The sequence below is a fragment of the Sinocyclocheilus grahami genome, unplaced genomic scaffold (genome assembly GCF_001515645.1).
Source record: "Sinocyclocheilus grahami isolate Dianchi unplaced genomic scaffold, SAMN03320097.WGS_v1.1 scaffold115.1, whole genome shotgun sequence".
Classification (NCBI taxonomy): Eukaryota; Metazoa; Chordata; class Actinopteri; order Cypriniformes; family Cyprinidae; genus Sinocyclocheilus; species Sinocyclocheilus grahami.
Genome location: NW_015505294.1, coordinates 114,747 through 136,157, shown reverse-complemented (window position 1 = coordinate 136,157; position 21,411 = coordinate 114,747). Strand labels below are relative to the sequence as shown.

Sequence of the window (21,411 nt, the reverse complement as noted above, 5' to 3'; positions counted from 1 at the left end):
CATTGCAGTTAGCACAGACCATGTTTATCCTGCATGTGAACTTTTGTCCTTGCATAGTTTGTTTATGGTTTTCAAGGATCAGGTCGACATGGTAAAATTAGCTCTAATATTTCATCCAGTGGTGTGAATTTGAGGTTGAACAGATGGAGGAAATGTTCAGAAAACCTGTTTGAAGCAATCATTGTTGCAGATGCATTTGGTTTTCTAATGACAAAAAAATGACACATTCACTGTTTTTGGTTCTCAGGCTGAAGCTCTGACTCCAGCGCTGCAGGCAGAGATGGACGTGAAGGAGGCCATTCAGCTCCAGCAAGCCGAGAACGGAGAGGTGGTTCAGATTCAGATGCCAGGCACTTGAGTCGCTCGTGCAAACTTCTCACGTGTGCGTAAACAAAGATATTCGGCTAAAGCGTCAAGGAGAGGGCGAACCCGAGGAGCGTGGCCACTCAAACTCAAATTATCTACCAAAACCACAGCCGTCAGTCAACAATTTTCAACTAATTCCAAGTGAAACAAATGCAATTTGTTGTAACATGTCAGCTCGTATGGAAACTACTGGCCGTCCCACCAAAAACAGTCACGGCGTCCAGTCTACTTGGTAATGTATAAGCAATGCTGGCTTCATCGCTGGCTCATTCGATCTCTCCGGCACTGAACAAAACAGAAAAGAACAGAAGGCTTTTTCCTCTCCGGTCTATCTGAAGTACCTCATGCGCAAGGAACAAGCATGTTTCACTGAAGATTCGAGCGGACGGTCGAGTTACTGGGTATAAACCGGTCACAAGTGTCATTTTTAGTATATGAGCATCACACTTTGTAGACTTTTGCTTATATGATATTTCAAAAAAGCAGCAGTTTAAAATATGCTATAAACCATTTTTTCGTTTTGCAATCCTTTTGTGAATTTTGTGTGCGTGTGTGTGTGTTTGTATTGGTGAAGATCTGGGGGTTTATTTGAGGGCCGCCTGTCTTCATTCATTAATTATCAATTTGTTTTCATAATGGTTAGTCTAAATATTTTTTGTTTATTGTACAGAAAAAAATAAACTACTGAAAGTTTTGTGGCGCTTTTGTAGGGCAGTTTATGAATACACAGGAAAATGACGACAGTGAACTGTGTTAATGTAGTATATAAAATATGTACTTTTTCATATATATATATATATATATATATATATACATATATTTGTGTATGAAGTATTTGTTAAAACTGAATAAATTGCCTTTGTTTTGAAATAGTGTCTCGAGTAACAAATTACAATCTGCCAGACAACATTAGCAAAATTTCTGCAGAAAGTGATTGTCAATAATGTATTGATGTATTGAAGCACAGCTCACATAAACGTCAAACTGAAATGAAACTGGAAGCAATCACAGTTTTTAACATCATCTTGATTCATTTGATTTCAAAATGTCAAATTAGATTTTAAAATTTCTTTGACATTTTTTTTAAAATTCAGATTAGTAGTCAACAAATAGTGTTTTCAGTAGCTGATTCGTAAATTATTACCCCAAATATGTGATAATAGCTTTACAAATTACACATAGTTGTTTATTGTTACGTACTCTAACCTTAAAGCTGTCAATTTTTCAACCCTGTCACAGGAACTTTGAAATTGATAGACATGGGCCTATAACTTAAATAGATAAATGAGTTAATTCTGACTCCGTTTCAGGGTTCCGTGAACTTTTAATTTAAAACAAAATGCTAGTTCTCTTTCAAAACATGTTTTGTGTCAACCCTGTTACATTAAAAATATTGTGGGGTTGAAGATTTGTGCAAAATATTGAATAAAGTCATTATTTTTGTGCTTTGTGCAAGAAGAACAATATTTTTCCAGCAAGAGGTTGATCACTGATTTGTTTTTGTCCACAACAGAGTTGAACTTTTGAGCTTGACAGGTCCAATATAAGCCTAACTAAAATGAAACACGGATGTATGAGAATACAGAGTTTAAAAAAGAACCATGCAGTCAAAAAATTATGCCAATCTCTTGAATATAATGTGAAGAACATTTCTGAGCTTAAATGACACAAGATAACAGGGTTGAACAGTTTTTTTTTAATAAAATGATCAAATTAAATTAAAAGAATTAATAAATAGAATTTGAATAGATAATCAGAATAGAGTAAATTCGGATTCAGTTTCAGTGTTCCTTGTAATTATGATTTGAAACAAAACGCGATTTTTCTTTCAAAACATGCTTTGTCAACTTTGTTATATTCAAAATATTCCAGGGTTGATCACTACATATTTTTTTAGCTCGACAGGTCCAATATAAGCCTAACCAAAATGAAACAGATGTATGAGAAAAAAGACTTATCTCTGTTTAAACCATGAGGTCAAAAAAATTATACCAATCTCTCAAATATAGTGTCAAGAACATTTCTAAAATAAAATATCACAACATAACAGGGTTTTTAGAATAAAATTATTTAAAAAAAAATCAGATTAGGGGTCAACAAATAAGTGGCTTTAAATAGCCGATTCTTAAATTATTACCCCAAATAAAAAATATGTGAAAATAGCTTTACAAAATACCAGTAGTTACGGTATTATCAGTAATTGTTGTTAAATTTAACCTTAAAGCTCTAATTTTTTTCCAACCCTTTCTCTGGAACTATCATTTGAACAGATAATCAGAATAGATTAAACTCCGCTTCAGTGTCAGTGTTCCTTGTAATTATAATGAAATAAAATTGAAATTCTTTTTTTTTTTATTTTTAAACATGGTTTGCATCAACCCTGTTACATTCAAAATATTGCAGCGTTGATTTTGATGTGCAAAATGTTCAATGAAGTAATTATTCTTGTGCTTTGTGCAATAAGAACAATATTTTTACAGCAAAAAGTTCATCACTATTAATTTTTTTCCACAACAGAGTTGAATGTTTGAGCTCGACAGGTCCAATATAAGCCTAACCAAAATGAACCACAGATGTACAAGAATACAGATGTAAAAGAAACCTACCTCTGTTTAAACCATGAGGTCAAAAATGATGCCAAACTCTCAAATACAGTGTCAAGAACATTTTAAAACTAAAATATCACAACATAACAAGGTTGAACAGTTTCTTTTTTTAAATGTTAAAAAATACTTTAAAAAATGCAGATTAGTGGTCAACAAAAATTAGTTTATTAGCTGATTCTTACATTATTACCCCAAATAAAAAATGTGATAGCTTTACAAAGCAAAAGCCAAGAACATTTTTAAATTGTCACAACGTAACAGGGTTGAACATGTTTTTTTTGTTTTTTTTTCTTTTTAGAATAGATTAATGGAAAAAAGGGAAAAAATTCAGTTGAATTTGGAGGGTGCTTTAATGTAACAGTGATTAATGTTATTGTTCAAATTAGTTGATATTTAAGGGGGAAAAAATTTTTAAATAAAAAAAACTTACTTAAGCTTAACACTTATTTTGCTCTACAGTCAAAACAAAAATGATTACATTCTCTATCCTAGTAAGTTATGGAGATACTTGGCACACAATTTAGTTTCCTGACAATGGCCCATATACTGCACAGTATTCAAAGCAGATCTGTTCCAAACAAAGCCATTATGCACACGCATTATTGCAAATTAAATGTCAGTGTTGATTTAGTGTTCAGCCACTGAACACTCATCACATGCATTGTAGTTTAATGATTGCAAGCTAATGAGTGGGAGTGATTAGAAGCAATGCATTCGGTTGCTATGTTTGTTTTATATTTATGTGATTTGCTTCAGTTGACCAGAACACCATAGTGAGAGTCATGAGACTCATGTTTTGGTTTGTTAGATCACCACGTATTCTCTCTAGAGCCCCCCCCAAAACTCCTACTCTGACTCCCTCGTCTCTAATGGGATCGAGTCAACCTCTCCCCCGTTCCGTACAAACACGGATGGAATATCCCAGATTCCAACAGTCTGGACTTTTGTTATGGCAATGGTATGAGTTGCTAACTCATCCTCTCCCTCTGCTGTGGGTTTTCGTCAGATTATTCATATCTTTATTTAGGGCAGGGGCGAGGACAATATTAAAAAAAAGTGTTGTATTGAGTTTTCCCACGCATGCTGTAACATGATGGTGTATTTTGGATCGCGTGCAGAAAGCGTCCCGTGTAATCGCTGATAAAAAAACGTCTCTCTATTTCCTTTTGTTTTCTTTTAGTCTCAAAGTCTCCTATTACCCGTCTTCTGTACGCCAATCATCCGTCTCTCTTAAGGAATCTATCGCTTTCTTCATCTTTTTCCTCTAATTTCTGGTTCTCTCACTTGTTCTCATCCTCCCACTCTTTTCTCGGGTGGTTTCTGGTGTGTTTTTTTTTTTTTTGGCTTTCCTCCTCCTTTGCCACTAGTCTGTATTGGTTTTGTCAGAATTTGGGCTGCGGTGTCCCTGTGGCCCCTCTAAAATCCAACTCTGACTCCCTTTTCTCTAATATAACTTATTTGGCCTCTCCCCCGTTTCAGAAGATAGATGAAATGGCCTAGAATATAACGTTCTAGGGGCTTTTGATTTTATAACCCAAACTGAGGGCCACTGGGACTGATTTGGTTGTCACTTTGTTTTCATGTAACCATCATATCTTTATGTATTAGATAACATGTCTTTATGTATTCAAGAAAATGTCTTACAGTTTTAAGGTTACAGTTACTTGCGGTTTTTAATTAAATCATATCAGTTTGTTTTCTTTTACACAACGTAACAGGGTTGAACATGTTTTTTTTGTTTTTTTTTCTTTTTAGAATAGATTAATGGAAAAAAGGGAAAAAATTCAGTTGAATTTGGAGGGTGCTTTAATGTAACAGTGATTAATGTTATTGTTCAAATTAGTTGATATTTAAGGGGGAAAAAATTTTTAAATAAAAAAAACTTACTTAAGCTTAACACTTATTTTGCTCTACAGTCAAAACAAAAATGATTACATTCTCTATCCTAGTAAGTTATGGAGATACTTGGCACACAATTTAGTTTCCTGACAATGGCCCATATACTGCACAGTATTCAAAGCAGATCTGTTCCAAACAAAGCCATTATGCACACGCATTATTGCAAATTAAATGTCAGTGTTGATTTAGTGTTCAGCCACTGAACACTCATCACATGCATTGTAGTTTAATGATTGCAAGCTAATGAGTGGGAGTGATTAGAAGCAATGCATTCGGTTGCTATGTTTGTTTTATATTTATGTGATTTGCTTCAGTTGACCAGAACACCATAGTGAGAGTCATGAGACTCATGTTTTGGTTTGTTAGATCACCACGTATTCTCTCTAGAGCCCCCCCCAAAACTCCTACTCTGACTCCCTCGTCTCTAATGGGATCGAGTCAACCTCTCCCCCGTTCCGTACAAACACGGATGGAATATCCCAGATTCCAACAGTCTGGACTTTTGTTATGGCAATGGTATGAGTTGCTAACTCATCCTCTCCCTCTGCTGTGGGTTTTCGTCAGATTATTCATATCTTTATTTAGGGCAGGGGCGAGGACAATATTAAAAAAAAGTGTTGTATTGAGTTTTCCCACGCATGCTGTAACATGATGGTGTATTTTGGATCGCGTGCAGAAAGCGTCCCGTGTAATCGCTGATAAAAAAACGTCTCTCTATTTCCTTTTGTTTTCTTTTAGTCTCAAAGTCTCCTATTACCCGTCTTCTGTACGCCAATCATCCGTCTCTCTTAAGGAATCTATCGCTTTCTTCATCTTTTTCCTCTAATTTCTGGTTCTCTCACTTGTTCTCATCCTCCCACTCTTTTCTCGGGTGGTTTCTGGTGTGTTTTTTTTTTTTTTGGCTTTCCTCCTCCTTTGCCACTAGTCTGTATTGGTTTTGTCAGAATTTGGGCTGCGGTGTCCCTGTGGCCCCTCTAAAATCCAACTCTGACTCCCTTTTCTCTAATATAACTTATTTGGCCTCTCCCCCGTTTCAGAAGATAGATGAAATGGCCTAGAATATAACGTTCTAGGGGCTTTTGATTTTATAACCCAAACTGAGGGCCACTGGGACTGATTTGGTTGTCACTTTGTTTTCATGTAACCATCATATCTTTATGTATTAGATAACATGTCTTTATGTATTCAAGAAAATGTCTTACAGTTTTAAGGTTACAGTTACTTGCGGTTTTTAATTAAATCATATCAGTTTGTTTTCTTTTATAATTCAGGACAATCTACAGTTTTAAGGTTACAGTTACTTGCGGTTTTTAATTAAATCATATCAGTTTGTTTTCTTTTATAATTCAGGACAATCATCAGTGGAGGATATGGGCTGGGGGGTGAATAAAAAAAATATATATATTTTTGATTTCAGTCGATGTTGCCATTTTTACCACAACTTTTGACAAAAAAAATCCTCGTCTCTAATCAAAATTTCTTGGAATACTATTTTAATTGGTAATCATTTCATAGGTTTTTGCCCCCAGTGTCCTCAATATCACTTTCCACCCTGTTATTCCAATTATTCTTTATAACAAAAGCCAGGTCCTTAGTGACCACATCCTCCAGACCAGGATGTGACATCATTGTTAATGGGAAAACAACAGCACTAACTTTAGGGAGTATTGCTATTTGATTTATGCTATATAGTATTATGAAATTACTCTTTGTCTCACTCCTAAACCTTACACACGGTTTGATAAAATTGCAGTAATCTGTCAAGTCAAGTCACCTTTATTCATAACATACGGATTGTGTCAAAGTAGCTTTAAAGGGGATATATAAGAAAGGCGGGGCATAGAGGAGAAACAATATTGTACAGTATGTGGAAAATAATATTTTTTGAACCTTAAACCGCATAAACGCATTCCATTACACCAAATACACAAAATAATGTTCTTTTTAGCAAAGTCATATGACCCCTTTAAACTGTTAAACATGAAAATAATTTTTCTGTTACATGTCTGTGGTTTTCTGTTTCTGTGTTTCCCGTGACCTAGTTTTCTCCAGTCTGTTTAATTAGTCATTCTGTTCACCTGGTGTCTTGTTAATTATCCCATTAGTTCCCTTTGTTTGGTTCATGTTTATAAGCCCTCAGTTCTAACCTAGTCTTCGTACGTTCACGTCAATGTTAAGTTGGTTTCTGTGCCCTTTCTCCTGGATTTATCTTATTAAAAGACTTGTCGTTGATCTACTTAGTCCTCCTGCAGTTTGTATCACCAACGTGTGACAGTTTCAGTGATGCAAAATTCAATTCTGCTGTAAAGCAGCTCTAAAAAGAGGACAACAGGAGTCAATTATTGAGTTAATGTCAGTTCATTGTTGATTTAGTTCAGTTTAAAAACTGTCTAAAGTTCATCAATTATGGATTGAGTTCAATTAATCTATAAAGCAGCTCTGGGGGAAACAGTAATGTTTGTAGGTAAAAAGGTAAATGTAATGTCCAGCTCAGTTCATCTCACGTTTTCCATCCTGTTACAATCATTTAAGAACCTTTCATTTGCAAACGTTACCATTTATTTCCATTCTGTTATAGTCCATCATGCAGGAATCCTGAAAATGTTCTATTACTTTTCTATCCTGTTAGGAATCCTGTAGATTTTTTTTCATGCTGTAATTTTTGTTAGAAATTATTTTAGTTTCCTTTTTATTTCCATCCTGATAGGAATCTTGTAAAAAAAAAATATTTCCATCCAGTTACTTTTCTATTCTGTTAGGAATCCTGTACATTTTTATCATCTTTTTTATTTCCATCCTGTTATTTATTTTAGTTCCACCCTGTTACATTCCATCCTGTTTGGAATTATTTTAGTTTCCTTTTTATTTCCATCCTAATAGGAATCCTATACATTTTTATTTCCATCCTGTTACTTTTCTGTCCTGTTAGGAATCGTATTGATTTTTTCATGCTGTTTTTTTCCATCCGTTATTTTTTTTCACCGTTACATTCCATCCTGTTAGGAATCCTGTTGATTTTTTTTCATGCTGTTTTCCTTTCAGAAATTCTGTTAATTTATTTTATTTCTTATCATGTTAATGATTGTTAATTTCATTGTTTCCATCCTGTTATGAATCCTGTTAAAGTTTGTACATTGTCTGTGCTGAAAGCCTAGTGGGCAGTGCGTCGACATATAGCATGTTGCGTTTCAGGCATCCAGAGTTTGAATCCCGGCTCGAGGACCTTTCCTGATCTTGCCCCCTCTCCCCCACTTCACTTCCAGTCTGCTCTACTGTACACTATCCTGTTGTAATAAAGGCAAAATGCCAAAAATAAATCTTTAAAAATAAATAATTGTAACACATTTACATAATTATAATTGTAATAATTATAACATTTATTTTTTAAATGTTACAGCGGTTAAAGGTGAACCATGAATAGAATACATGTACTGTAGCATTATCTTTGTTGGCCTGACCTACATGTCCTCTCTGAAATTTTCTTTTTAAGTTTTATCTAATGCAGAGAAACTATGTTTCCCCAGTCAAAACATAAAAGTGGTCTGTCTCTAAGATATTAAATCAAGCACTTGTTGATCTGATAACTAAGTGCGAGATGGCTGAGCAGCCTGGCCCACATACAGCAAACAGGAGACAAGGTCAGATTTTATGACCCTAAAGTTGCGCAGTGGCGTATTTTATGTTTGTGACTCCACGGGTTCAAGTTCTGTGTATGATCATTCGAGTGAGCTCATGCTTTTATGTGTGGACTCATGCCTAATGTGAATTTACAGGTTTCTTTTATTTGCAGGACCTTCTGAGCGGATTGCAGATTTACGTGGTCGCAACCATGACCTACATGAGCAATTTCTCAACCCATTTATCACATTATCTTCTAATAGGATTAGAGCTTATGTTAAAAACGGATTAATGGTCAAAAATGATTATATTGGCGCATTACATCATTTAAGACACCGAGCAACACTCCCAAATGTCCCAAAAGATGCCGCTGATATTTATCCAATTCCTTTTTTTCTTTTTTTCCAAAATGACATAAAATTCTAGTACTTAATAATTGTAATGTGTACTATGGTTACATATCATGGAAAAACCTTTCCAACATGCAAAAACCTTACCTACTATGACAAACTATTAGTCATTTTATTACTAATTTTCAATTTTAAATAATGACACTTTATCTAAAGTGACTTATAGTAGTATAATAGGTACAGTTTGCTGAGTATGTGTCTTTTTTAAGGCGCAAAGTTAATCAACTATAGATCAATTTCTTTGGGGTTTGAGTGAGTTAAAGGTGCAATAGGTCATTGTCTTCAGAAACATTTTTTGTTATGCTGGTTGAAAGTCTCTTCACACCCCGATGGCAATCATTAAGGCCGGCGGATTCGATGAAGGAGCGTCCGGAGGTCTTGCGGCAACCACATGTGACGACCCCGGGCTGGACTCTGCTTCGTCCACAGTGAAAGCCGATCCGGCGATCCACAGCGCAAAGTTGATGTATTCCCTCAGCGACCAGCACGGATCAGCTCTAGGCATGACGAAGCGGATATCGTCCTCTTTTGGAAGGCCAAACAAAGTAGTTTCGCTTTCACAACGAAACACACAGCACCTTCACGACATGGCGGCGGCAACAACAATACTACAGCGAGAATAAAAGTTACGCCTTCTTTCTTTGCGTGAACATTTGGGTGGCATTATGCAAATCTTCCCACATAGTGAGGTAGACATGTGGGAGCGTGTTAGAGCGAGCCGTTTTAGGTAGGCGTGGTTGACTCTTAACTTTTATAAAGAACATCTCTTTGGATTAGAGACTTTAGTCTTTGCAACTTTACAGATCTTCTTTATGCACCAAGAGCTTGTAACACTCCAAAGAGAAAGGAAAAATTGAAATCGCATCATATGACCCCTTTAATATTTTGCCTTGTGTCAAGTTTGGATTACTATGCTTATTAGTTTGCATTGCCAAATTATTTGCTTTTTTTCTTCATTTTTTTTAACAGTTCATCTACAGTTTTATCATTTAAAACGAACACATTTGTGTATTATTTCTCTTGAAAAATAAATGCAACCTTTATGGTATTCAATGCAGTGATATCCATACGCTTTTGAGGCCAGTGTTTCATAATAATACAATTTCTTTATACCAATCGTTTGGACTGAGACTTGATTTCGCGTGAAGAGTGCAACTGTGGTCAGGTAGAGGTTAATGGTTCTGCGCTCTGGCGGCTGGGCAGGCGCGGAGCTGCGGCGCTCTGACGCGGGGATGGAGAGCTCAGAGATGCGCTGCTGCTCCGACAGGATCCCGCGGCCGAGGCCGACCTTTCCCTGCTGCTTCCTCCGCTCTTCTGCGCCGAAGCTTTAAATCACGGGTGAGTTCGCTGCTTCTTCAGACATACTCTGCGCATGACGGCTCCGGTGAGACCTCACAGTAACGTAAAGCGCGTGCGAATGCGTAGTCTATATGATCATCTGACAGGTTCATTGAACAGCATCCAGCGCCTGACAGCTTGACAGTATTAGTCCTCTAGGAGTTCAGTAAGTTATGTAAGAGTGAAGATGAGTAAGTAAACACTCAGTGATTGATTAGCTTGTCAACATAATGATCTTGCTGCTTATGTAGACTAGAGCAACTTTACAAAATGAACACGGTAACCCAGTTGTTACTCAAACTACTTGGTTTTAGCCATCAGTTGTCATTTAATAATGAAATTAAATTGGCAAAAGTATTCTGAAACCTTAATCCCATATTCATTTATAACGATTTTACAGTGGTAACAGTAACATGTTACAGTAACAGTAACCTGGTAACTGTTTTTGGACGGTTACGGTATACAGTGTTTGCAAAAGAAAGTCAAGCTTCTTTTGAAAAGCGTTTGTGAGTGTTTGGTCGGTTTGTCAACACACTAAAGACTCCATGAAATCGCTTTGAAATCACTTCATTTCCTTTCATATCCATCAATAGAGTGCAACAGTGCACACCCACATTTTAAACCATCATTTTCCATATACATGAAGACATTCAATATTATTTTAGAATATTATTATTATTATATAGACATAATAAATATAATTCATAACAACAAGAGCATGTTATTATTATTATATAGATTGTATAACAACAATAATTATTATTGTTGCTATTATTGTTAATAATAATAATTAATGATTACATATTAGTATTATTATTATTATAGTATATTATTATTATTATATAGACAATAATAACAATGATGACACATTATATATATTAGAGCTGTCCCCCTAAACATTTTTATCGAATTAATCGCAAATTACATATGGCTGTGAAAATACCCCCAAAAGATTATGTAAAGCTATTTTGTGTTAAATGAGGAAGTATCAAGTAGACATAAAAAAAAGTAGCTTTAGAAAGAAATATTTTATTTGATTCTTCATCAAATTTATTACACATAAACATTTAGGCTTCAACGGCCTAACAAAAACTGTGGAACATAAAAGAAGATCATTTTAGAAACATCTCAGTTTTTTGCAATGAAAGTCATTGGTAACCAAAACAGCTTTGTTACCAAGTTACCAACAGCCTTCAAAATACCTTCTTTTATGTTCCACAAAAGAAAGTAAGTCATTCGGGTTTGAGTAAATTATGACAATTAATTTTTTGGGTGAATTATCCCTTTAAAGTTTTTTCACTTTAACCCCCCTTTATGTGTAATAATACTCTAAATAAGAAACTTTATGAGTCATTCATTCATTCGATTTGTTCAAATGGCTGATTCATTCAGAAATTCAGTAAACGACTCACTTTATGAATGGACTTTTGAATCATTGATTCACTTGATTCGTTCAAAACGCGGATTCATTCAAGCGCCCCCTACAGAATAAAACTCCTTACTGAGCGGGCATTAGGACCTGGGGGAGGCTGCCGCTGCCGCTGCACTATTACTGTTTACTCTATCATACACCGAACGCGTCATTCTGTACATGCATTCACAGATTAAATGCAGCAATCCAAACAGTCAATCTAATCATCATTCAGACAAAACTTTGCTTCAAGAATGAGCCACACTGCTGACCTGATCTAATCGCTAGCACACCCTGAGCACATGCGAGTTAAGAATTCCTCTTATCGGCAAGACACATCGGTATAATTTTTCATATCGGGCCGATGCCGATATTTACATTTAAAGTCATTATCGTCCGATTCCGATATCAGTCCGATAATATCGTGCATCACTACTATATATATATATATATATGTATATATTAGGGCTGTCAGTCGATTAAAAGTTTTAATTTAATTTTTAAAATATATTTGACTGAAAATACCCACAAAAGATTATTTAAAGCTTTTTTTGTGTTAAATGAGAAAGTATCAAGTTGACATTACAAATGGCAAATGCTTCATGAGCATTGAAGAAAGCATAGGCTGAAACGTGTGCTCTTTTTTCTGTTTTTAAGACACTTTGCACTTTTGTCACTTTTTCACTTTTGCATATGGAAAATAAAAAACTATTTTTGGTAGACCTTTTTTGGTCTGATTGGATTTTTCCAGTGTGCGGACAATTTCAGCTACCTGTTGGAGTAAAACTTTCTTCTTTTTGTTCTATGCACCTGAGAACTCATCCTTCTTCCTTCGGTTCTTTTTGAGCACACACAATTCCTGTTTGATAAATTGTAGTTTTAGAAATAAATATTTTAATTATTTAATTCAACATAAAATTTAATACACAAACATTCAGGCTACAACGGCCTGACATAAACTATGGAACACGCACACAAAAAAAATACTTTGAAAAACATCGCAGTATTTTTTGTTCATACAATGAAAGTAATTTACCCAAACAGTTTTATTACCAACAGTCTTCAAAATACATTATTTCATGTTCCACTAAAGAAAAGTTTGAAACAACATGAGGGTGAGTAAATAATGACAGAATTAAATTTTTTTTGGGTGAACTATACCTTTAATGTTTTCATTATTTAAATTTTTTTTAATGAAATGATATTCCAAATAAGAAATTAAATCTGCCAGCAGGTGGCGGTAAATGTCTTTGAGTCATTCATTTAACGGCTGATTCATTCAGGAATGAAGTAGGCCTAAATGGCTCTCTTTATGAATGGGGATTTGAATCATTGGTTCAAAACGCGGATTCATTCAGAAACTAAACACAGCTGTGTTGCTCAGAGACGCACAACAATTCTGCTGTGGCTTTTTTAGGTAATAGTTTTGTTGACAATACTGAGCAAAAACAGACAATATTGTGTTTAAACTATAAAACAATATTAACTTCTTATTTACTGAACTGTTGTATAAAATCACATTTGCACTCATGATGTTCGGGACAAACAGCACTTGAGATCATATTGCTCTCGCTGCTCAGGTGATATTGCTTATCATATTATATAAATATGAGACAAAAACTAATACAGGAGCATTTTTGCCCCAATATCTTGAATTTTAGGGCATAACTGCATTTATGGAGTTGTTGCCCTGCACATAGATGTGTATACGTAGATGCTTCATTAGTGACTGTTCTTATATGCTGCTATTCACGTAAGACGTCTGCCATATTGTAAAGGTCAACTTAACGTCATTCACCATAGTAGCCAATGAATATTCGAAGATGCCACAATCCTGCACAGCCGATGTTTTTTTATTAATGCTTGAACTACAAATACAAAACAAAAGTGCCAAGGGTATACACAAAAAAACATAAAAAGTACATATTAACTATACATGTATATATACAAAACCAACAAATAAAATAAATGCACAGTCGATGGTCTGCGAACCCACAGTATGGTGAATGACGTCAAATTGACCGTTCCAAGATGGCGGACGTGTCTACGTGCTTGGAGCGGTCGAATGAGGCTTCTATCCGGCGATCCACAGCGCAAAGTTGATGTATTCCCTCAGCGACCAGCACGGATCAGCTCTAGGCATGACGAAGCGGATATCGTCCTCTTTTGGAAGGCCAAACAAAGTAGTTTCGCTTTCACAACGAAACACACAGCGCCTTCACGACATGGCGGCGGCAACAACAATACTACAGCGAGAATAAAAGTTACGCCTTCTTTCTTTGCGTGAACATTTGGGTGGCATTATGCAAATCTTCCCACATAGTGAGGTAGACATGTGGGGGCGTGTTAGAGCGAGCCGTTTTAGGTAGGCGTGGTTGACTCTTAACTTTTATAAAGAACATCTCTTTGGATTTGAGACTTTAGTCTTTGCAACTTTACAGATCTTCTTTATGCACCAAGAGCTTGTAACACTCCAAAGAGAAAGGAAAAATTGAAATCGCATCATATGACCCCTTTAATATTTTGCCTTGTGTCAAGTTTGGATTACTATGCTTATTAGTTTGCATTGCCAAATTATTTGCTTTTTTTCTTCATTTTTTTTAACAGTTCATCTACAGTTTTATCATTTAAAACGAACACATTTGTGTATTATTTCTCTTGAAAAATAAATGCAACCTTTATGGTATTCAATGCAGTGATATCCATACGCTTTTGAGGCCAGTGTTTCATAATAATACAATTTCTTTATACCAATCGTTTGGACTGAGACTTGATTTCGCGTGAAGAGTGCAACTGTGGTCAGGTAGAGGTTAATGGTTCTGCGCTCTGGCGGCTGGGCAGGCGCGGAGCTGCGGCGCTCTGACGCGGGGATGGAGAGCTCAGAGATGCGCTGCTGCTCCGACAGGATCCCGCGGCCGAGGCCGACCTTTCCCTGCTGCTTCCTCCGCTCTTCTGCGCCGAAGCTTTAAATCACGGGTGAGTTCGCTGCTTCTTCAGACATACTCTGCGCATGACGGCTCCGGTGAGACCTCACAGTAACGTAAAGCGCGTGCGAATGCGTAGTCTATATGATCATCTGACAGGTTCATTGAACAGCATCCAGCGCCTGACAGCTTGACAGTATTAGTCCTCTAGGAGTTCAGTAAGTTATGTAAGAGTGAAGATGAGTAAGTAAACACTCAGTGATTGATTAGCTTGTCAACATAATGATCTTGCTGCTTATGTAGACTAGAGCAACTTTACAAAATGAACACGGTAACCCAGTTGTTACTCAAACTACTTGGTTTTAGCCATCAGTTGTCATTTAATAATGAAATTAAATTGGCAAAAGTATTCTGAAACCTTAATCCCATATTCATTTATAACGATTTTACAGTGGTAACAGTAACATGTTACAGTAACAGTAACCTGGTAACTGTTTTTGGACGGTTACGGTATACAGTGTTTGCAAAAGAAAGTCAAGCTTCTTTTGAAAAGCGTTTGTGAGTGTTTGGTCGGTTTGTCAACACACTAAAGACTCCATGAAATCGCTTTGAAATCACTTCATTTCCTTTCATATCCATCAATAGAGTGCAACAGTGCACACCCACATTTTAAACCATCATTTTCCATATACATGAAGACATTCAATATTATTTTAGAATATTATTATTATTATATAGACATAATAAATATAATTCATAACAACAAGAGCATGTTATTATTATTATATAGATTGTATAACAACAATAATTATTATTGTTGCTATTATTGTTAATAATAATAATTAATGATTACATATTAGTATTATTATTATTATAGTATATTATTATTATTATTATATAGACAATAATAACAATGATGACACATTATATATATTAGAGCTGTCCCCCTAAACATTTTTATCGAATTAATCGCAAATTACATATGGCTGTGAAAATACCCCCAAAAGATTATGTAAAGCTATTTTGTGTTAAATGAGGAAGTATCAAGTAGACATAAAAAAAAGTAGCTTTAGAAAGAAATATTTTATTTGATTCTTCATCAAATTTATTACACATAAACATTTAGGCTTCAACGGCCTAACAAAAACTGTGGAACATAAAAGAAGATCATTTTAGAAACATCTCAGTTTTTTGCAATGAAAGTCATTGGTAACCAAAACAGCTTTGTTACCAAGTTACCAACAGCCTTCAAAATACCTTCTTTTATGTTCCACAAAAGAAAGTAAGTCATTCGGGTTTGAGTAAATTATGACAATTAATTTTTTGGGTGAATTATCCCTTTAAAGTTTTTTCACTTTAACCCCCCTTTATGTGTAATAATACTCTAAATAAGAAACTTTATGAGTCATTCATTCATTCGATTTGTTCAAATGGCTGATTCATTCAGAAATTCAGTAAACGACTCACTTTATGAATGGACTTTTGAATCATTGATTCACTTGATTCGTTCAAAACGCGGATTCATTCAGAAACTAAACACAGCTGTGTTGCTCAGAGACGCACAACAATTCTGCTGTGGCTTTTTTAGGTAATAGTTTTGTTGACAATACTGAGCAAAAACAGACAATATTGTGTTTAAACTATAAAACAATATTAACTTCTTATTTACTGAACTGTTGTATAAAATCACATTTGCACTCATGATGTTCGGGACAAACAGCACTTGAGATCATATTGCTCTCGCTGCTCAGGTGATATTGCTTATCATATTATATAAATATGAGACAAAAACTAATACAGGAGCATTTTTGCCCCAATATCTTGAATTTTAGGGCATAACTGCATTTATGGAGTTGTTGCCCTGCACATAGATGTGTATACGTAGATGCTTCATTAGTGACTGTTCTTATATGCTGCTATTCACGTAAGACGTCTGCCATATTGTAAAGGTCAACTTAACGTCATTCACCATAGTAGCCAATGAATATTCGAAGATGCCACAATCCTGCACAGCCGATGTTTTTTTATTAATGCTTGAACTACAAATACAAAACAAAAGTGCCAAGGGTATACACAAAAAAACATAAAAAGTACATATTAACTATACATGTATATATACAAAACCAACAAATAAAATAAATGCACAGTCGATGGTCTGCGAACCCACAGTATGGTGAATGACGTCAAATTGACCGTTCCAAGATGGCGGACGTGTCTACGTGCTTGGAGCGGTCGAATGAGGCTTCTATACATATCTATGGCCTTGCATCATATTTGTCAACAGTCAACTATATGAAGTGAAAGATGACATACAGGTCTGGGGGCGGGGCCAGTGCGTTAACTGCGTTAAAATATTTTAATCGCATTATTTTTTCATAACTAATCAATTAAGTTAACGCATTAAACTGACAGCCCTAATATATATAATTGTTGTTATTGTTAATAATAATAATATAATACATAATTATTATTCATGCAATTACTCATGTATTATTATTTTATTAATTGTTATTACTATACTGACAATACCACTACTGCTACTACTACTAATAATTCATAATTGTAATAGTTTAATGTGGGAATGAACTACAGTCCTTTGAAGTATCGCAAATGACCTAATCAAATTAAAAATGATAGTAAACATGAAACAATTGGTTTAAGGTTCATTACAAATATAGAAACAAAACATTTTAAGTTTGTCTTAAAATATCCATATATATTCAAATATAAGCATTCTGCGAGTATAAGGAGATTGAGATACATTTGCATTACTTTAAGAAAGTGGGTGGAGCTTTTTCCTCGTGATTGGTGGAAATTTCTCTTCAGGATTCATGGGTAATGTAGTTCTTCAGCAGAAACTACACGGTTTTTAAAAATGAAGTTGAACTAATGCTGATGGCTTCAACATAAGCTGATAACCTCTGAGCTTATGGCAGATTTGTCTTTAAAGCTTTCTAAGATATTAAAAACAATCCTCCTATAAAGAAATGAACGGGATTTTTTACTTCCAGTACTTGTTGTGCTCTCGATTGGTCCTGTGGGAAGTGGCTGGTATTTATTCATTTTGAAAGTGTTTTATTGCTTTTTCTCCGTGGAACAAACTGTCAAGTGTGTTATACACATGCGGCCTGCGGAAAATAGTTTCCCCTAACAAAGTACACAGCATCCACAGTTAATTAACATCCCTTAATAAGCATCATTTAATGTTTTAAAAGCGCAGCCAAACCATCAGGTCTGGATGCAGGGGTGGATGAAAGCTGGAGTGATGGAGATCCATGGGATGCTGAGGAACTGAACCAGACCTAAATAAACGTAGAGCGACTGGGACTTTCCCAAACCTGCGCCGAACACAATGTCCTGTAGTTAGCCATGTTTACCAGACCGCAGATCCATAACTGCCAAGATTATAGATATATCAGATCAAGATGCATCTGCAAAAAAGCTTTTCTCAGACCTTTTTTGTAATTAGCTTTAAGCAGCTGCTCTCAAGATTTTCCCAGACCGGCCCTGAACCTCAGAAGTCTCAGCATGTCCTGTAGTTAACACTTGAATCCTAACCAAAAGCATCTGTGGTGTGTTGTGACTCACTCCACTCATTAACTAAATTGTTTGGGTAGGAATTGTACAGATCAGCTGAACTAAAAAAAAACACAGATTAATCTTCATTGAAATGGAATAAATCTGAAGATGTGGGGTGTGTTGAGCAATGGTCATACAGTTACAACCGACTGATGAAAGATGAGCACAATAATGGGCTTCGATGGAGGTCTTATTCATAAGGCATAACAGACTCACACTGCCTTCGGTAAGATTTTTTTTCAAAAGAAATTAATACTTGTATTCAGCAAGGATGCATTCAGTTGATCAAAAGCAGCACTTTTGATGTTACATATAATTTCTTTCACATAAATGCTGAACTTTCTATTTATAATCTGGGGGAAAATGTATTAATGTATCACGGTTTTCAAAAATATAATCAGCACAACTGTTTTCAACATTGATAATAATAATAAATGTCTCTTGAGCAGCAAATCAGCATATTAGAATGATTTCTGAAGGATTGTGTGACACTGAAGACTGGAGTAATGATGCTGAAAATTCAGCTTTGCATCACAGGAATAAATTATATTTGATATATAATCACTTAGAAAACAGCTATTTTATATTGCAATAATATTTCACAATACTACTGTTTTTACTGTATTTTTTAATCAAATAAATTCAGACTCTGTGAGCATAAGAGACTTATTTCAAAAACATAAAAAAATGTACAGACTCCAAACTTTTTGCGGTAGTGTATGTGGTTGTCATGGAATTATTTGAGGGCATAAATTAAAAAATGTCAGAGTGATACAATTGTCCTAAAGTCATGATGAACAAAACAACAAAAAAAAAAAAAGTAAAGGGATAATTAATAATTATTATTATTATTGCATATTTATTATTATACTTTTATTTTATTTTATTGAAACCGCCAAATCATGTTGGGAAGACCAAAATGAAAATAAAATAAAATAAAATAAAATAAAAAAATACATTTTAAATCATTTTTAAAAATTTTTAATAATCATTTTATTACATTTAAAAAAAATAAAAGAAATAAATAAATGCGAAATATAAGAAAAAGAAAAGAAAACAAGCATAATGATATTTTTTAAATATCATTAATCAGTAATAATTCATGCCATACATAATTATGTTTATTTAAAGGAGATATGTAAATGAAAACATATTACGTTTTACCAGATAGTTAGAGTTTTAAATTTAAACTTTAGTTGAAAATAGTATACAAGTTTTTTTTCAAAACCATATTAAATGAACATGAATACAAATATAACATTTGAGCAAACTTGGCACATGTTCTGGAGACTGAATTTTTAATCGCAGACACTCTTATTTGTCCCACTAATGTTTTGATTCATAAATTCATAAAATAACATAAAGCAGTCACACGATGCTTTCTAAATGTCAAAAATAGCTCCATTCCCTGAACTTGTACTGGCCTTTCCACAACAGCACAGAAATAGATCAAACTCAAGCCAACATTGATACAATTCAGTTCAAAGCAAATAATCACCAAATCCACCCAAGGTGAGCGTGAACGCGGCGGTGTCTGTTTTGTCTCAGCAAGGCGTCAAGACGGTCATAGCTGGTTAATGCAAATTGAACATGAATACAAATATAACATTTGAGCAAACTTGGCACATGTTCTGGAGACTGAATTTTTAATCGCAGACACTCTTATTTGTCCCACTAATGTTTTGATTCATAAATTCATAAAATAACATAAAGCAGTCACACGATGCTTTCTAAATGTCAAAAATAGCTCCATTCCCTGAACTTGTACTGGCCTTTCCACAACAGCACAGAAATAGATCAAACTCAAGCCAACATTAATACAATTCAGTTCAAAGCAAATAATCACCAAATCCACCCAAGGTGAGCGTGAATGCGGCGGTGTCTGTTTTGTCTCAGCAAGGCGTCAAGACGGTCATAGCTGGTTAATGCAAATCAAAGAGATTGAAAGAGCTGAACTGTACAGTATGGTGCATGGTCACAGGTTTGATTCCCAGGGAACTCATTGCTTGTTGCTTTGGATAAAAGGGAATGCCAAATGCGTAAATCTATATGAGGAACGCTACCAGGTTTGATAGAGGTTCAGCGGCGGTGCCTTCAAATCACTGTATAAAACTGCACTTAAATGCCTCATTTGCAGAAAACACTGAAGAGCTCTGGCTCTCTGCGACTTATGGAACTGAAGGAAAGCTGGGATGTGATCATTCGCCAGCCTGCTGCGGTTTATTGATGTAGCACTGGTCAGGTTAACACATCAGGGTTACTTAGGGAAGAATTCTGCTGAATTATTCTTGATCGTTTCTGATGGTCACGCTCCAATTGTGCTCTTAACAGCTCTATAGTTTTTTGATTGTCAGTGTGTCAATATCGATAAAAAGCAAACTGGGAATGAATAACAACAAACATGAGAGCCAAACCAGTGGAAAGGAGACGATGAAATCTGTCAGCCTCCGCAACACCAAAAAGAACATAAAAACACAGACGGACAAGAGATATGAAATATTAGACAATAAGTTAACGGATTACTGTCAGACTATTGAACCCGTCTGTTCTGACTGGATCTGCAGAATACAGTTTTCAGTCTGTCTACCATCACTAAAGCTACAAATAATAATAAAAACTAAATAATGATTAAAAAAATTTATTTGTGTCTATATGCATGTATGTATTTTTTACTTTTTTTATTAAATTGTACAAAAAAAACAATTAAATATTAGAAAATACAAATATAAAAAAAACACAAATGATTGTTTCATTATTTATTTTTTAAGTCTTAAAATATTTCAGCTATGTTTTTTTTTTTTAAACAACGTTTTTTTACTTCCCCCCCCACATTTTTAATTCCGAAATATAACACGTTTTTTTTAGGTAGTCTACATTATTCAAATAATTTAGTATTTAATATTTCAAGAAACGTATTGACCTTTGATCTCACCATATGATTTTGGCAGACCAAAAAAAATTCTAACGTTAATCAGCGGTTTATACAATAATTAAAAATGTTAATAATAATATTAATAATAAGTCAAAGGATTTAAGGTTTTCTTTTGAACAATGAGTTTTTTCTTTATTAAGACATCTGATTTTTGTTTTTACTTGAGTTTTCTTACGTTTTAAAAGCATGCTCATAAAAGCTGTATTTGAAGGGATCGTTCACCTTCAGTTGGTCCCAAATAACTTGCATAGTGTTTTTTTTCATACTGTGGATGTCAATGGAGACCAGCAACTGCGGTGAACTATCCCTTTAAGTCATCGGTCAGTCA

The 21,411-nt window shown here is 34.9% G+C and overlaps 1 protein-coding gene across 1 annotated transcript in view; it reads left to right on the top strand.

Moving 5' to 3' along the window:
* The window catches only part of banp (BTG3 associated nuclear protein), a 65,772-nt gene extending 64,605 nt beyond the window's left edge, over nt 1-1,167 (top strand). Inside the window, exon 13 of the mRNA XM_016277753.1 lies at nt 248-1,167. Within this exon, the coding sequence (XP_016133239.1) occupies nt 248-358 (111 nt within the window). The 3' untranslated portion in view covers nt 359-1,167. The remainder of the gene's footprint in view (nt 1-247) is intronic.
* The last annotated feature ends 20,244 nt before the right edge of the window (nt 1,168-21,411 follow it).